The 17412-nt window shown below is 44.8% G+C and overlaps 1 protein-coding gene across 4 annotated transcripts in view; it reads left to right on the forward strand.

Moving 5' to 3' along the window:
* KLHL3 (kelch like family member 3) overlaps positions 1 to 16406 on the forward strand; it is a 48858-nt gene extending 32452 nt beyond the window's left edge. For 3 of the 4 annotated variants that reach the window (XM_062002476.1, XM_062002478.1, XM_062002479.1), the window contains 8 exons: positions 811 to 960; positions 4021 to 4138; positions 4861 to 5058; positions 5858 to 5959; positions 8551 to 8679; positions 10484 to 10624; positions 10846 to 10989; positions 11249 to 16406. In XM_062002476.1, the coding sequence (XP_061858460.1) occupies positions 811 to 960; positions 4021 to 4138; positions 4861 to 5058; positions 5858 to 5959; positions 8551 to 8679; positions 10484 to 10624; positions 10846 to 10989; positions 11249 to 11277 (1011 nt within the window). In that variant the 3' untranslated portion in view covers positions 11278 to 16406. The remainder of the gene's footprint in view (positions 1 to 810; positions 961 to 4020; positions 4139 to 4860; positions 5059 to 5857; positions 5960 to 8550; positions 8680 to 10483; positions 10625 to 10845; positions 10990 to 11248) is intronic. The other variant, XM_062002477.1, reaches the window with a different exon arrangement.
* The last annotated feature ends 1006 nt before the right edge of the window (positions 16407 to 17412 follow it).

Here is a 17412-nt window from a genome sequence, read left to right on the forward strand (position 1 = left end):
AATGTGACCCGGGCTCTGGGAGGATGGTGTTCCTGCCCCTCTTGACGGAAGTTTTTAGAAGTTAATGTCCTGGGGTGTGGTGTTACAAGCTTCTGCATTTTTTTCACCTAACATACATGTAAATTTAGCTTGGTGAAAACACATTGTGTGTGATAATTTTGGCTTAAGATGTGTTGTGTGCAAAGATATGGGTCTGGGTGACTGGCAGGTGAGATGCTCTCTGACATAGAAGTTGTTTTTGATGAGTTAATTCCTGGGACCTGAGCCTTAGTAACGAATGAGAATCCTCAAAGAAGGGGTTGGTGTATGGTCCCTTTGACTACTATGCTTTTATCCTGGGTCTAAAAAATATAAATACAATGGAAATGAAATTGATATTCACAAGATGAACCCATCAGGTATTTTTTCTTTCAACTATATCTTCTGATTAAGATGTTGCCTTGCCTTAAATACTGACTCAAATAAAAGAAATTACTTTTGTACCCAAACTCCTGGTGAATTTTCCTCTGCTAAGTGTCTGGCAGAGAGTGGCAAAATAAAGGGAGCACTGCTGCTTGTGAGTGGCACTGGTAAACAGTGAGGAGTTTGGATGTTGCTGCATGTGTTTGGGAAGAGCTAGAAGAAGCCTGTGCTTGTCTTCTGCTTTCTTATTTTGTTTTGTTTTTGTTTTTTGTTTGTTTTTGTTTTCTTTTAAGTGTTGTTGGTACTTTGGGAGAGAAATTCTAGGTTTCATGTTCTTTCCACAAAGCCCTTGTGACTTGTGCCACCAAGTACTTCAGTTTAAATGATCTTTCATGTGTGTATTTTCAGACAGTCGAAGAAGAAGCTTTAATCAAGAATAACAACACCTGTAAAGACTTCCTTATCGAGGCCATGAAGTATCATTTGCTTCCTCTGGACCAAAGGCAACTGATAAAGAATCCCAGAACAAAGCCGAGAACTCCTGTTAGCCTGCCAAAGGTAAGCAGAGTTCCTCACTTTGTGTCACCTCAGACTGCATTATTGGTGGCATTTTCTGTCCTTGAAAGGAGCTAGCCTACTTGCCACATTGCTTCTCACTAATTCAGTGCTCATCTTTTGAAGTGTTTTACTCCCTCTTCTGGTATTGCCTGTGCCCACCAAGGACAAACTTGGCCAAACCGTTAAGAGAAGCAACAGCTCTGCTCCCAGGGACAAGGGTCTGCTCCTGAAACAGTTTTGGTTTTTGTCAGCGCTGAGTGGTAATGCTGCTCCCGGAGCTGCTCCTTGTGTGGAACACTAGCTGCAGGCAGCTGCCTTGTCCTGCTTGGAGAAGGAGGTTGGCTGAGGCTTCCACTGGCTTGTGGCACTCCCCTGGAGCCCTGGTGAGGAGGGTGGCACTGGGTGTCTTTCATTTTCCTGTATCCATAATGAGAAATCACAAAACCAGGAAACAGTGTCACTCAGACCCATGAGCAGGAAGTCTGAAGCAGATTTCAATAGACTCAAAGCAGTTACTGAACAAATAATCCTTGTTACTCCCTGCATTTGTCCTACAGGCATGTGATGCTCTGGCCACTGCTTTATTAGTGAAGAAAAAAATGACAGCAATTATTTTCCGTGTGCCCTGGAGATAAATGCAGTTTGGCACTATGTCTCTCAACAGACTGTTACTGAAGTTATTAACAAACATTTTGCAGACTTCAAGACATCGAAACTGCAGTGTATTATTTTTCTAAGCACAAATTGTAGGGAGCTTAGCTTGTGGGATAGTGTAGGAGATCTGTGCTATGAGAGACTGTTCTGACGTTTAGACACTGAACTGTCCATTGAGAAATTGTGTGGTTCTCCAGAGTGTGTTGGTGTGTTGTGTCCTTTCTGCCTGTTGGTGCTAAGATGAAGCTGGTAGAACATAGCTTTGGGGGTATCACGAAGGGCTGATAAGACCCTTGTGTTCAAGGACTAAGGTAGTTAAGGATAAAATGAACAGCAAACCAGCATTTTCTGAGTTTCTCAGCATCATCTATAGCACGACCTATGAGAACAAACCCAAAATCTTCTTCAGGTTTCTCCTTCCTTCTTTTTAACTATTAAAAAAAAAGGACAGAAGGTGATGATCTTCCAGCAATCCTGTTACTGAGAAACTTTCATCTGGTCTGTTGTTCCCACTGATGAGGGATTACTGTCTGCTGTGAAACCTCTTAATTCCATAATCATGTGAAGCTCTACATCTCTCAATGGAAGACTGTTACACAACTAAACAGTCAGGCTGCTAATTTAGACACAATTTGCTTTCTAATGTCAGCTTCTTGTCTTTGTAGATTAAGCAGTCTGGTATTTTCATACTCTTTCAAATTCTTTAAATTTCTGTGTAGCTCTGTACTTTTAAAGTAGCTGTGACTAGAGCTGAGATCATTACCTGAGTGACCTCAAGTGATGATCTTGTCTCCTCAGCTACTCACAGCTGTCTTGCAGAGGCCGTAGGCAGATTCCCATTTACTCTTTGACTACATTTGAAGCCCTGTTATCTTGCTCTTAGCTCCTTGGCCTTGTAAAAATCAGTTTGCCTTGGGCAGCGTTTGCTCTTGCCGATTTGATGTGATGAAGGGAGCAAATTCTTCCTCTTGATAGCTGTGGAGGGTTGAAGGAAATACGTTCAGAGCAAAGTACAAGTTAAGCTGTATGTAGGTGCTGGTGGTTTGGACACTGCCTGTGCAGGTGTTGGTTTGCAGTGATGGAATCCTGAGCTGCAGGCTCCTGGGACCACTGCTCCTGGCCAAGTCTATGAGTCTGTCGGGAGTTTGTCTTCTGCTGGCAAACAGGGCAGATTTGGGAAGGACCACACCACATGCTGTCCAAGCCTTCTCACTTTTGCACCAGTGTCCACTACTTGCCATTGCTGGGATTTGTTAAGGAACTTCTGGAGAGAGTCCAGCAGAGCACGACAAGGATGATGAGGGGACTGTAACATCCCTTTGATGAGAAAAAGTTGCAAGATCTGGGGCTGTTTAGCCTGGAGAAGACAGAGGGGACATTATCAGCCCTTAGAAATACCTAAAGAGCCAATGTGGAGAGGATGGTGCAAGTATTTTTTCTGTGATGCCCAGTGACAGAACAAGGGGTAACAGACACAAGCTGGAACACAGGAAGTTCCATTGGAACACAAGGAGAAACCTCTTTGCTGTTAAGGTGAGGGAGCCCTGGCACAGGCTGCCCAGGGAGGATGTGGAGTCTTCTTCTCTAGAGATTTTGAAACCTTCCTGGATGTGTTCCTGTGCAACCTGATTGAGGTGAACCCACTTTAGCAGGGGGCTAGACTGGGTCTCTGGAGGACTCTTTCAACGCCCAACAGTCTGGGATTCTGTGGAGTATGAGCTGGATAGACCTTTAGCCTTACCCAGCAGAGCAGGTCTCACACTGCTAAGATTGCCCTTGATCACTTTCACATAGATCCTTCCCTATCTGTAAGGAACTTAGGCTTTAATTACTGGATTTGCACCAATGCATGTTGCAGCCAAAAGCCTGAATGAAGCTGACAAATCACTTCCTTTGGCAGCCCAGCACCTGGGGTCTTCATAGTCCTGGTGATTTCCCTGAGTGTTGCCTTCCCTGCAGGTGGCAAAACAGCTGTCAGGTTTTATTTGCTAAGTGGCATCAATTATTTTTAGCACCACCATGGAGATAATGACTAAACAGTGGGCTGGCTGTGGAAATTATTATGCTGGGATCATCTTCACATTAAAGTACTTCTGCAAGAAGTCTTACGTGTGCTTTGCAGCCAAGTGGTTTTGTGTTCCCTGGGGAAATAGGGCAGATTGCCCACCTTGGAAGCAGTTAACAGGAAGGGTTAACAGGGCTGCCATATCCAGTGTGCAATAAATTGGAGAAACTTTTTGCCTCATTGAACAGAGTTGACTTAAGTGTTGGTGCCAGGGCTTCTAGTGGGCCTACAGCATGTTTTTGACAGCTACTCTTGACCAGGTTGTGGTGATGGTTTCTTTGCAGAGGGCAGCTGCCTGGGCTGGTGTCTGAGGTTTTCTAGCTCTTGTCTTCCCTTCCCAGGTGATGATCGTGGTGGGTGGGCAAGCACCCAAAGCCATTCGCAGTGTGGAATGCTATGATTTTGAGGAGGAGCGGTGGGATCAGGTTGCTGAGCTTCCCTCCCGGAGATGCAGAGCAGGTAACAGGAATTTTGGCTGTAACCTTCTTTGCTTTCCTAGTGCAGCTTTTCAGCATTGGATGGATGTCCTCAGTCTTCCTTTCAGCCTTCCTCTGTGCCTTGGTCTCAAGCAGCTCTTTCTTTTTGCCATTCCTTCCTCTTCTTGCCCTACAGACTTGTATCCTTCCCATTCAGGTAGATGCCCTGCTTTCTAGAGGTGTTGCTTCTGCCTCTCTGTCCTCTATAGTCCCCGTCTGTCCTTCATGATCTCTCTCCTGATTGCTTCTCCTCCTCCTCCTGTCTCGTTGTCCTGTCAGCACAGAGGGATCCAATTTTCCTTACTGATTTCCTAGGGAAAATCAAAGGAGCTGAGTCAGTCCCTCACAGTGCTGAGGAGTGGTGGAGAGGAGATCTGTAAGTTGTGAGCATTCCTCTGAAAACATCTGCCAGGGTTGTGAATGTGGATCAACATTTGGTGTTATCTCTGGCTCAGAAATTACTCATTCAGATGTGAAATCCATCTGTGTCTTATGTTGCCATGTATTTTTGTGCATTTCATTTTGCACACACACGTATGTTCTATCATAGTTAGCTCCAGTGCTCTTAACCTGCAGAAAATGCCAAAGACTTGGCTAACATTCTGCTCTTCCCTGCTTTTTCCCACGCCCTGACGGATGTCTGGTGGTACTGTCTCCCCAAACTGTTTGTAAAACCTCCATAAGATCTCTCTTCTCTTTTATCAGGTGTGGTATTCATGGCTGGCAACGTTTATGCTGTCGGGGGCTTTAACGGGTCTCTAAGGGTACGGACGGTGGACGTGTACGACGGCGTGAAGGACCAGTGGACATCCATAGCCAGCATGCAGGAGAGACGAAGCACCTTGGGTGCTGCTGTGCTCAATGATCTCCTGTATGCGGTGGGCGGCTTTGATGGCAGCACTGGTAGGTGACTGAACAACAACCAGGCAGTGCTTGACCTGAAAAAGTCTTTTGAGAGACCCTCGCAATGACTGAAGAGCTTTAGTGAGGTTCCTGTGCCCACCCTCTATGATTTTACAGAGAAGGAGCCAGAGGTTGGACTTAGTGCATGTTGTAACTAACCACATGCCTGTTCTGACCCATGAGTAATTAAGAGAATCTAACCCTAGTATTTTTTTCTTCAGTGATACAGTTCTTTCAGTCTCATTCTCTGGACTGAAAAGGGTTTTTTTCCTTGTTTTAGCTAAATTTTCATAACAACATAAAATACCAGCAAGGCATCTTATGGGGTATGTATGTTGGGCATTTATCTTGCAATAACTGCATTTTTACATTCACACCTCTGCTGTAGAGCTTTGCCACTTGGTTAAGCCCTAAACTAACTATTTCAGCTGGTGATGAGTACAATGCAACAGGGTCTGGGGAATTTTTCAACCTTTGCAGGGACACTTTGTAATGCTTGAAAGGACAGGAGACTTTTGGGTTAGGAATCTGGACTCTGCTCTTGGTGTCCCCAGCACATTGGAGGAGCAGCAGTTCCGCGGCAGGGGCAAGGGGGTATCAGTCTTTGCAGCTGCTGAAGAAGTGGCATTGACAGGCTGGTCCCAGACTGAGAGGCAAGAGGCTAGAAAATTGGGATACAGGAGTGTGGCGGGAATTACGGGCTTGGGAGGAGGTGGAAGGCAGATGAAAGTGCAACACCAATCTTTTTTTCTTCTCTTTTTTTTTAATTAGAAAACCTGTGTATCCCCTTTTTAACTAGGTCTGGCATCAGTTGAGGCCTATAGCTATAAAACCAATGAGTGGTTTTTTGTGGCTCCCATGAACACAAGAAGAAGCAGTGTTGGAGTTGGAGTTGTGGAGGGTAAGAACATCAGCAGCCGTTTCCACAAGCAAATGTTACTGTGTCAAACACAAGCCTGAATGGTCAAATGCAGTAGGAGGGAACTGCAGGAACTGCTCTAGATTAGTTGGTGGAGATTTATTTTATATGATGTAATTGCTGCAGCTTTTTCCATTCTCCTCTTTATCTTAGTGAAAAGTCATGTGTAGCTTTCCAAGAGCCTCAGACCTGTATTGAACTAGTCCACACATCCCATGAATGCCATTATGTGTGTACAGGTTTTTTGAAGTCTTGTTCTTCCTGGGCTGCCTCTGGCCAGCGAAAGCAAACGTTTTTTTTTTGCTGGATACGCTGCTGCTGTCAGTAGACACTGTGTGGATGGAGTACCCATCCCAGGAGACCTGCTCAGTGAGAAACATGAGCATAGTTCATGCCACAGCACCGGGGTGGTGGTTTGGCAGGAATACTAAAACCTGTGTTTAATGACATGAGACACGCATGAAACGCTTTGCTCTGGTTTGTAACTGAGCAGGGAGTGGGGATGGCAAACACAAGGTGGGTGGAGAAGCTGCATGGAGGGATTGTGGCAGCTGTTGGCATCAATGTGTCAGCACCAAACTTGAGTGAGCTGGAACCGAGCAGCTTGGTTTGGATCCAGGAGAAAAAGCAGTTTAAGTAGGAGCATTTTCTTCCTTTGGCAAAATCAGTTCTGAAGCAAGTGAAGGGTTTTATTTGATCTGTCTTCAGTGTGGCATAGCTGTTTCCAATTAGTGCAGAGCAGATGCAGGGACAAGCCTCACTGTAAACTGTGCTTTGAAGGGGTTTGATTTGACCTGTGTGAATGGGAAAGATATGTAATGTGTTTATGTACATGAAATGTGTTTGTGAGAGAAGAGGAAGGGAGATAAAATTAGAAGAAATAGCGGTGGTTGTCTTAAATTTGCATATGTGCTTAAGAAGCATCTCCTTCAAAACTGGCCCACGCTTGGGAAGTGCTGGGCTGCTGATGGTTGTTGGGATTCGCTGCAGTGATTTGAATGCAGAACAAACACTAAGTATGTACCTGAGAGATGCATTTCTGTGGACAGGTTTTCCACAGGAGGTCTAGGAAATCCTTTTCATTTGCTTTGTTTGAAAGTGTGGGTAAGTTGCACATTTTGGAGTCCATAATTAAAAAAAACGAGGGAAGAAGATCTGATCAAATTGATGCAGCAATGCAGCAATAACTGCAGCCTGCAGTTCATCTACAGTGTTCACCTGAGTATGGTGAAGATTGACCCAATGTCTGTGGGTACTGAAAATATCTAACGATTGATGCAGGGGAACTTTATCTTGTCTTGCTTGGCCTGGCACTCTTGCCTGGATTCACTGACTTGGGTGGGTTGAATCAACAGCACAAACAAAAGTTTGAAAGGTGTATAGAGACAGGAAGATGCAGAAGGAGCACAGTGGTAAACCTGATCCTTGCAGACCTCTCGTAATGATCACAGCCTGAGGAGGCCATGAGTGGAACAGAGGGAGAAAGAAAAGAGCTGGCCTGTTCTTGGAGCCTTGCAAACATCAAGACAACAAAAGTGTGGCTGTAGATGATGTTGCTGATGGGAGTCTCATGTGCATGCAAAGAATTGTATAGTTCACTTGTGGCCAGGCTCAGCTGTTCAGATTTGAAAACTGGCCTTATTCATGGATTAGAATTTCCCTATGTATTTGTTGAATTTTATTAGTGATTGGTTGGTGTAGTGCCTTAAGATGCTTGGTCTTGAACCAGAATGCCTTTATGCTGGGTTGTCTAGTAAAGAACACAAAGAAACCCTCTCTGCCCAGAGAGTTTACTGCTGAAATGCAAAAGAAGCTAACAGATGATGCAGGGAGACAAAGAGAAGCTATTGGTCAGGCCTGTGAAGAGGGGACATGGTGGAGCATCATCCTTGTTCATTTATGGTGTAGTCCCATGACAGCTGATTGTCTTTTCCTTTCTCGTTAGGTGTGTGTTAATCAGTTCTTACTGAGTTGGGGTTGGGAGGGACAGGTATACCGTGCTGTCACGGGCTCCTGTAGTATATCTTGTGTTGTGATCACTTGGCACAAGTGAACAGGCCAGCTTCACCTGGGCTGCCAACATTGGTTGGTTTTGATTTTTCCCAGCTTCTTCAAAATGAGGTCTAGGTTTCCATGCAGGTCTTATGAACATAAGAGGCTATTGCCTATTTGTTGTTCATGTGCTGGTGTAATTCGTGCACTGTACTGACCTTTGACAGCACACCTTGCCTTGTGGCACCTGAGCAGAAGGAATGCTCCCTCAGCAGGACATGCTTGGATGTTATCTCCTCTCCTGGGCCAACAAGCCATTTGGGAAACCTTCTGGGCTTTTGGCTTCTCATTAAGCCATTGTGTCGTGTTGTTTCCTTAACAGCTTTAAAAACAGTCCTGCTTGACTGTGAGTCTACTGTAGATCCTTTCACCAGGATTCTCCTCAAACATCCCAGCAGGTTTAGGCATGTATCCCAGGGCCTCCCTCAGCCAGCATCTGTCCTCACCTGGGGCTGTCAGGCGTGGTGGTAACGTACATCCATGATGGCTGTTACGCTGATGGCAACGTGTGTCTCCTGCAGGGAAGCTGTACGCCGTGGGGGGTTACGACGGAGCGTCCCGTCAGTGCCTTAGTACGGTGGAGCAGTACAACCCGGCCACCAACGAATGGACCTACGTAGCTGACATGAGCACGCGGCGCAGCGGAGCAGGTACTGCCTCCTGGTCACTGCCTTCTCCTCTGCTCACGGAAGGGAAGGAAGAGGCTGTTTGGCATCGCTGGGCTGGCAAGTGCAACCTGTTATTTCCCTCCTCCTCTTCCCATGAGGGGAAAAACCATAATGGCTTGGAAGCTCTCAGCAGTTCTCCCAACTTCATTAAAATCTGGCAATTTAAAACTTAATTTCTGGATTAATGAAATAATGTTCAGTGTTTCCAAGTAGCCTTGCTAACAGATGCATCTCACTTGTCAGCAAAGAGTTACCTTTCCAAATCACCAGCTGCAGGCTCAGCTGGGGACTGGAAAGCTAAACTGCACCTCCTTCTCTCTTATCATTTGGAGGCAGTCAGATGGATTTTCCTTTTATGTCTTCTTTGCAAGCATCCAGTGGGTACTTGGCAGAACAAAGCACATGTGGACTGGGTGATGTGCAGACCAAGTAGAGGCAACAAAATTCATCTTGGACTGCTCCTGCTAAAATGTTTTTTAGTGTACAGTTTGCTAGCAAGAATGGGTCATCTTGGAGAATTAAAAGACATGTTAAAAAAGGATTATATTCTAGTCTTTATGGTTTTCAACTTAGTATATGATGTTAGGCCAGGTAGGCACTTGTCCTCTCTGTGGATGTTGTTCTCTGAAAGGATAAAAACTCTTAGCTATTGCATTTTAAATCGGGTTTAGATGAAAGAGACTATATCAATGTTGGTGCTATCTCTCAGTGTGTGCAGCAGGTCCTCCCTGGTGTCAAATTGTGCAGTTTTTGTTGTACAACAGCCAAAGTGGCCGTTACCTAGAGGCAATCAAGCCTGGAGGCTGCCCTTTGTCTGGGAGCTGAAATTACCCTGCAAGTTAAGCTGTCATGGGAATTTCCTTCTGAGCTGAGCAACTGGAAGGCTGCTCTCTACACGCTGTCTTTCTGTTCTCATTCTAATACCTTTTCTGTAACTCGAGGTGAGGTAGATATGACCACACATTGTTGGTTTGAATTCAACTGAAAAGGATCTTAGCGTCTGTTTGATGCTGAAACCTAGCCCAATACAACCTTATGGAACAGAACAAGTGTCTCATGATGTTGACAGCATGTTGAAACACAGGAAAACAGTTTGTACCTGTTATGAGATGGATTTTAGTGAATTTTCTTTGAAACACTTTCAGTGCTGCTTTGCAAGCAAGTACATCTCCACACAGCCAGTCCAGTATTAGGAATACTCTTAGGTGCCTGCCAAATACCCTTGCAATTTTCTGTTCCCAGCCTGCAACCTGAGGCCCTCAAGTTCTGGTTGTCTCCCAGATGCCCCTCCAGCAGACACTGGGGAGGGAACTGTCCAGTGCCACTCATCAGCAGCAAGGCTGCAGCACGGTCTGCCGTACAGTTCCATAAATGAAACTGTGCTCAGAGCCACAGCATCGCCATCTCCCTACTGACCTCTGACGGGTGTCCACAAGTCCCTGGGATGACCCCAGTCCAGGCTGGGGGTTGTATGGATGTGTGGGTGCTGCCCAGGTTTGCTGGACTTGCTGGGGGTTCCCTTTCCTTTCCTGGCAGGGATGTCTTGTCCATCTACCTGAGAAAGGGGCACAACCCGAAAAGAACATCTGCAGAGTGTTACTGCTCAGGCCTACTGTAGGCCACGTTGAGTGGAGAGTTGACCATCTGTCAGACAGTCTTGAGGCACATGTGGCCCGTGTTTTGGAATTGCCTTGGAGAGAGCAAGGCAATAGCCAGTAGGAGAACCAGGGACATGGAGCCCTTCCTTTGCCCTGGATGTTTAGCTGACACTGGGCTCTGTTGGCAGGTGTTGGTGTTCTCAGTGGGCTGCTGTATGCGACTGGGGGGCATGACGGTCCCTTAGTAAGGAAGAGTGTGGAAGTCTATGACCCAGGAACAAACACCTGGAAGCAAGTTGCAGACATGAATATGTGTAGAAGAAATGCAGGTAACCATAAGAAGTCTTTCTGTGATGTCTGGTTGCAGTTGTCTGTGTGTTGTTTTTTTAATGTGGCCAGCATGGTAGTGATGTGAGTGATCAGTATTGTAAGAAAGCGATAAAAGTGGACGATGAGGGAATGACTGCTTGGGAATGACTCAGACCATGACAGGGGACATGCCATGATGGATGAGGTAGCTTGTGTCTAACCATCTGTGCTCTGCTTTGAGGTGTGTGTGCGGTGAATGGCCTCCTTTACGTGGTGGGAGGAGATGATGGTTCCTGCAATTTGGCCTCAGTGGAATACTACAACCCCATCACCGACAAGTGGACATTATTACCAACCAGCATGAGCACAGGGAGAAGTTATGCAGGTAAATCGTTGGTGGGAGAGCTGGCAACAGCTGGAGCCATTCATAAACTTTGAGCTTCAGGAGGCACAGCCCTTAATTATTTTTTTTTTTTTAATGTTTCATGTTGCCTTCCAGAGAGGAAACTTTCATGAAAGCAGTAGACACCTCTCTCTGTGTTAACCCATTGCTAGTCTTTGACTTTGTAGGATGATCTTAGCCACACTGCAACCCAGGAGCTGCTTCTACAATAACTATGTCTGTTTGTCCATTTCTACAACAGGTGTGGCTGTGATTCACAAACCTTTGTGACACATGATCAAGCCAGTGTGAGGAGCAGAAGTGAAATGGATCCAGCTAGGTGGTTGTCATGGGTTAGCCCCAGCAACTGAGCACCACACAGCCACTTGCTCATTCCCTCACTGTGGGATGGAGAAATGGAAGGGCAAAAGTGAGAAAACTATGGACAGAGATAAAAACAGTTCAATGAATAAAGCAAAAGAAGGCATTCCTTTCCTACTTCCCATCTCAGACAGAGGTATTCAGCCATCTCTAGGACAGCAGGGCTCCAGCATGCCTAACGGTGACTTGGGAATACAAATGCCATCACTCTGAATGTCCCCCTTCCTCCTTCCCCAGCTTTATCTGCGGAGCATGACATCGTATGGTCTGGGATGTCCCTGAGGTCAGTTGGGGTCAGCTGTCCCAGCTATGTCCCCTCTCAACTCCTTGTGCACCCCAGCTCCCTCGCTGGTGGAGTGGGCTGAGGAGCAAAAAAGGCCTTGACTCTGTGTAAGCCCTGCTCAGCTGTAACTAAAACAACCCTGTGCTATCAACACTGTTTCCAGCACAAATCCAAAACATAGCTCCATACCAGCTACTGTGAAGAGAATTAACTCTACCCCAGCCAAACCAGCACAGCGATATTGGGAAGATGACTGACCTCCGACTTGACCCATCTCATTGCTGTTAACATCTTAGCATGACGATTGATATGTTGCAAACATCATCTGTCTGCTCTGCGGTGGATCATGTGGCAAAGTGGATATACCTCTGGGGTCATGTGCCATCCTAGATGGGAGGTATTGCTTGTTACCTGTGGTGCAATCAACCGTTCTTCTCAATGGCTAGTGTCCTGAGATAGACGCTGTGCTTGAACTGCAGGCACTGAATTTCTTGTGTGAAACAAAACTGCTATGTTTGGGCATGTGAGTAAAAACAAACACTTCTGGATTTCTTCACTACTGATGCTTTGTGCACGTTATTGGTTGAACTACTTAACTGTGCCTGGAGGGTCGACTTTACTACTGGTAGTGGAAACTTCCGAGTACCAACTGAGAAAAGCAGTCAGCAGAAATGGACTGGAACAGGGTGCTCTGGCTTGAGTGTGACGCTCTCTTAGTCATACATTTGTAAATGCCACTGGACTACTGTATGTATCCCCAAAATGCTTGTTGTATGGTGGAAATAAATACTGTGTGATTTTTTTTGTTTTCTACTTGCCATGAATGCTGTTTGCTGTATGTGGTGGGACCTGCTGGGCAGTGCCTTCCCTGGGGCTGGACTCTCAGCACCTGGACCACACAAAACTTCACAACCCTCTAAAACGTGTGCTGCTCTGATGGGTTTATGGCTCCTGTGAAGTAAATGTTGCTTGACTAGAAACTATTCCTGACCTCTGCATTTCAGCTGTGCTGAAAGCCCCAGTTCTAGCTCTGTCCAGCATCTCAATGCCATTTCATAATAGAGCATTTAGATGTTTAAAAATACCTTATGGTGCCATTAGTGTGGAGACATTACATACAGTGAGAACCCTCTGTCACCCAAGCAGGGATTAATGAGCAAAGTAAAATACTTGGAGGGTTTTAATGCTTCCAGAGCATGGAGATTAATCACTGTCACTGTAATTGCTATTTTAATCTTGCCTGTACTGAACACGTTCCTCTCTTAGTGTGACAAATTCATAAGATGATTCAAAGCAGACAAATATAGGTCCAGCGGTGTCAGGTAGCTGTCTTGCTTACATCCCAGAATCTGAACACTTTCCGTTTAAGATATATGACTTTAAAATACCTTTTTGTGTCTCCCTTTGAGCTTTGGCATGCCTCTGCTTACAAGGGTGGACTCCCAAAGGACTCCTGAGCTAAAAGGAACTACTGAAGAAAGATATTTTCCCTCTTCTTCTTGTTTGTTGTTTGTTTGTCCCAGTAGATCAGCTGCAGGACCAAATCTGCCCATGTTACTGTTGAGCTACAGCACTTAACCAGTGTTATTGTGCCATTTTTTTTAGCCCCACACATCTCCTATCAAAAGGACTTCACGTGACCTTCTACAGTAGCAAAGAAAAATACTCCAAAATTTATTTCAGAGGGATCTAAGGCCACATCACCTTGTGCAGCTTTTGTAGAGGAATGGGTTTTCTTTTGTAAATGGGTAGGTTTGTAGTGTTTGATTTGATATGGTCCTAGTAAGAGAGATGCCTGTTCACTGTGGGGGAAATAGCACCTACTTTTGCTGTGTCCCCTCCCACAAAAGGGCTGACCTTCATGGGGAATAGGAGCACCCACTCCTCTTTGAATGTTCTTCTTTTTACAAACAAAAGCAAACTGTCCAGAGCAATAGCAGTATTGTTCTTGATAGCTACCCTTCCATTCTATGTCAGCTCAGAGATGTTGAAAATAAAAAGTAGTCTTCTTCTGTAATACCATTTAAACCTTTTGCTTTTGGTTCTACAGTCTGCAGTGAAGTGTGCCAAAATAGTAGTATGACATGCTGCTCTTTTCAGAGGTGTTGCTTACACGAATAGTGATAGAGGCTGGTAGGAATGTATCCCATGACTGCAGCTGCCTTCAGGTCAGAGGCCCGAGATGCATCTTTACAGTGACTTAGGCAAGATGATGCCTTGGCTTGGACTGACTCAAATCACTGCCCCAAAAGGAAACACCAAAAGGTGTTTCCCTTTCACATAGGTTGTGAGAACAGAGGATAGAATGGGACAGGCAAAGCATTTCAGTCAGAGTTAGCATCTGTTGTTGGACTGAGATGACAGGACAAGGACAGAGGAGCTTTTGGGCACATGTGGCCCTTGTATAGATGTGGGCAAATGTTAAATAGCTACTGTATAGCCCAGTTACATACAGGTCAACAGTTTGGAACAGTTGCCAGCTAACCTCACACTGGCATCACTGGAACAAAGGTGAATATTATCCAGAGACTAAAAGTTTATGTAGGTTAGAGATTAGAAGTTAGTGCTGGAGAGATACAAGGCTGAAATTTGCTCTGTTTGTCAGATGTGAAAGGTGGATATACCTGAAGGTTGGATATTTTTTTGCCACCTGGACATCTCTTTATAAACCTTCCTACTTGTAAGGAAAAACAGTTTTTGGTGTTTTTCTGCTGTTGTAAAATGGCATTTCAGCCCACTGCTGGCCTGGACCTGCGGCTGGACAGGGCTGGGACTTGCAGCCCGTTGCAGGGGTGGGATGATGCCATTCCTGGCTGCAGCCAATTTTCCTCGATGGCAAATGACACGTTTCTTTTTCTTTCCTTCTCAAACGTTGCAGTGTTATGCAAGTCAAGTGACCTCGTTTTCCAGCTATGCAATATGACCAACCGTAACGTGTGACGAACCAGCTGTCTCCCCCCTTGAAATGCTTTCTGAATTTGTCTGTCTTTGCCGTGTGGTTTCCTGTTTGTATTTTTAATTCTGAGCACCTGAGCCAGCTCCTTTAAAGATTGCCTTTTTCTAGGACTGAAAACGTAGCATTAGTGCTAACAAATTTTACTGTAAATATTTTTCTAAGAGACGATTTTAAATGATTTTTTTGATTGCTTTTTATGGTTGTCAATGACACCTCTGTTAAATTCTGGATCTAATTCTTACACTCCAGTGCAGTTTTTGCTGGCTGTGATGTAGATGTGGATCTGTATGCTTTCTGCACAAGAAATTCCATGTTCTGACTAAGATCTGGGATAGCTCCTATGTTCATTCTAACATATTAGGAGGACAGCATTGGGCTGAACATTATGAAGAATGAAAATCCATTACCTCAGTCACCAGTACGCTCTTAGATTATTAGTTATTTTACAACAATTTCAGTGCTCTGATTTAATTTTCCTGTGCCATGGGTTTGCTTCCCAGTCATCTTGGTGGACAAGCTGTCTCTCAGCAGTTTTGTTTCTTGGCTCTCCTGCGTGAGCACAGCGCTGCTGGAAGATGAAGGATGCCATGCACAAAACAGCACAGGCATGCAAACCCCTTGGGCTGCCAAAACCAGTGAAATTATTGCAAGAGGTTTGGTAGAAGCTTTACAAACCAAACTCAAGCTGCTTCCTCACAGTGGTCCTTTGTGAATATGAAGGCTTTCCTCATCTTTCTCGTGTTGGCTCTCTCCGGGGGTCACCATGTGCTGACCCCCTGAGGATTCCGGCCTTGGGTTTCCCAAAGGTGTCTTAGCTCTTTCAGAGAGCGCATCCCTGGGGATGGGCACCCAGAAAACCCAACTGCATCACCTGTGGGTGCACATGCTGCTCAGTATGCAACAGGGAAGCCTATGTAAAGCAGGAAAGATTTGTCTCTAGTAATTTGTTGAAGTGAGTTTGAATCAAGTCCATCTTTTCCATTTGTGCCTAATAGATAAATTGGGGGTGATTAAACCCAATTTTAAGTTCATTCAGTTATCCAAATACTTTTTTTGTACAGATGTGTACAGCACTGTAATTACCATAAATATACTTGGCAGCATTTGCATGACACCACCATGAAAGCTTAATACTGTTCTCTTGCAGTGTTTGGAGACTAAAATCCTTAATATCCAGCGATGTGCGATGCCTATTCATCAAGCTAACATGACGGCTCGATAGATAAATGCAGATCATTTTTAACCTTTGGGATTCATTAGTAATAAAATGTAGTATCAAAGCTGCTGCTCCCTTGGCTTAACATCATGCCCATAAATCACATTCACGTGAGCATCATTTGTTGCTCAAAGCTGCAGTGTTTGGGCGTGTGTTTGACATTGTAGTCTGGAGTCACTTTTTTCCTCTGCCCTTATCTTTGTTTATGCTTTTATAAATTATTTTCTTCTACAGTGAACACAATAAATAAATATCGAGAATTTTAATTTGTATATTTTATGTATAACCTCCCCACCCCTCCCTAAGAGTAATGGATGATTGTGAAAATAATCTACCTGGGTGTGAAACTCTTTGTTTTTGTAAAACAGACTTTGTTGGTTCAGTAGCTGACAGCATACCATAATGAGCTGGTTGACTGTTTAAGCTCATTTTTTTAATTAAAGATTTTTTGCATGAGTGTGAAGGACCAAGGACTTTGCAAAGTAATTCTCTTGACAGCTGTCTTGTCAGGTGTGACAAATGACTCAAGAAACTTTCTTCACTGACATATTTATATTATGAAAGAAAATCATACTGTAGTTCCCTGTCCTTTAATTTGAATAAAAACTGGACTAATGAAACTCTTCCGGGTCTGTTTTGATTTTGGTGCCATCTGACAGTGAGGAATTATCTTATTGCTCTACGGGGCTTCCCTGCCCCGCCTTTAATTACAGCAAATAGCACTCCTGGGTTTACTTTGTGCCCTTTGGAGTGGGTCAGTGGCCCTCACACGTGCTGATGCTGAGATCCGCATTCTGAAGGAGGTGCCGCACTGATGCCCAGCTCTGAGGCTGTCCTGGAGTCTGTGCTTCTCCTTTTCCAAGAGAAGTTTAAAGCTGTTTGGCTGCTGGGATGCAGGAGAAGAGTGTTTCTCTTGAGGATGGGAAAGCCCTGTGTTAGGGGCACCAACGGCAGAAAGAACTTTTTAGTGAATGTGACTGGGAAGAAAGAAAATGGAGCATTTACCTTGTGGGCTCAATATTTCTTAATAACACCATAAAGTAACACATTTCCTACATCCCTGGAAAGATCAACACATTCAACAACTAGCACAACTCATTGTGTCGTCTGCTTACGCTGTCTTTCTGAGCTGTTTGCATTTCCAGAAACACTCCTCATGCCTCATCTGTTAATGTGTGATAGCAAATGTACCATGTGGGATCCTGAAACTTAATTACGTGACGATCAGTCAATGACGTATTGGGGGTTGCTCTAGGCAGCTGGGGAACTTTGCAGCTATTCTTTCATTCATTTCAAAATAACCTTTCTCCTGCACAGTTGGCCCCTTTTTATTCATGTTTAAATTGGTCAATCTATGAAGCTTTGGATGAACAAAATCCTTTGCAATACAGGAAGAAATCTCACTCCGTTGATTTTGCTGTTGGATTTTTTTTCTGTTATTACTATTGTTTCTTTTGCATAATTTCCATCTTTTGGCATGTGTTGCACCCCACATTTCACCCTTGGCAGGTCAAGGACCATGTAACAGTAGCCCCCACCTTGCCTCATCCACCTCAGAAGGGCAAATACTTTTGCAGTGAGGAAAGCAAA

This window comes from Colius striatus, chromosome 9 (genome assembly GCF_028858725.1).
Source record: "Colius striatus isolate bColStr4 chromosome 9, bColStr4.1.hap1, whole genome shotgun sequence".
NCBI lineage: Eukaryota > Metazoa > Chordata > Aves > Coliiformes > Coliidae > Colius > Colius striatus.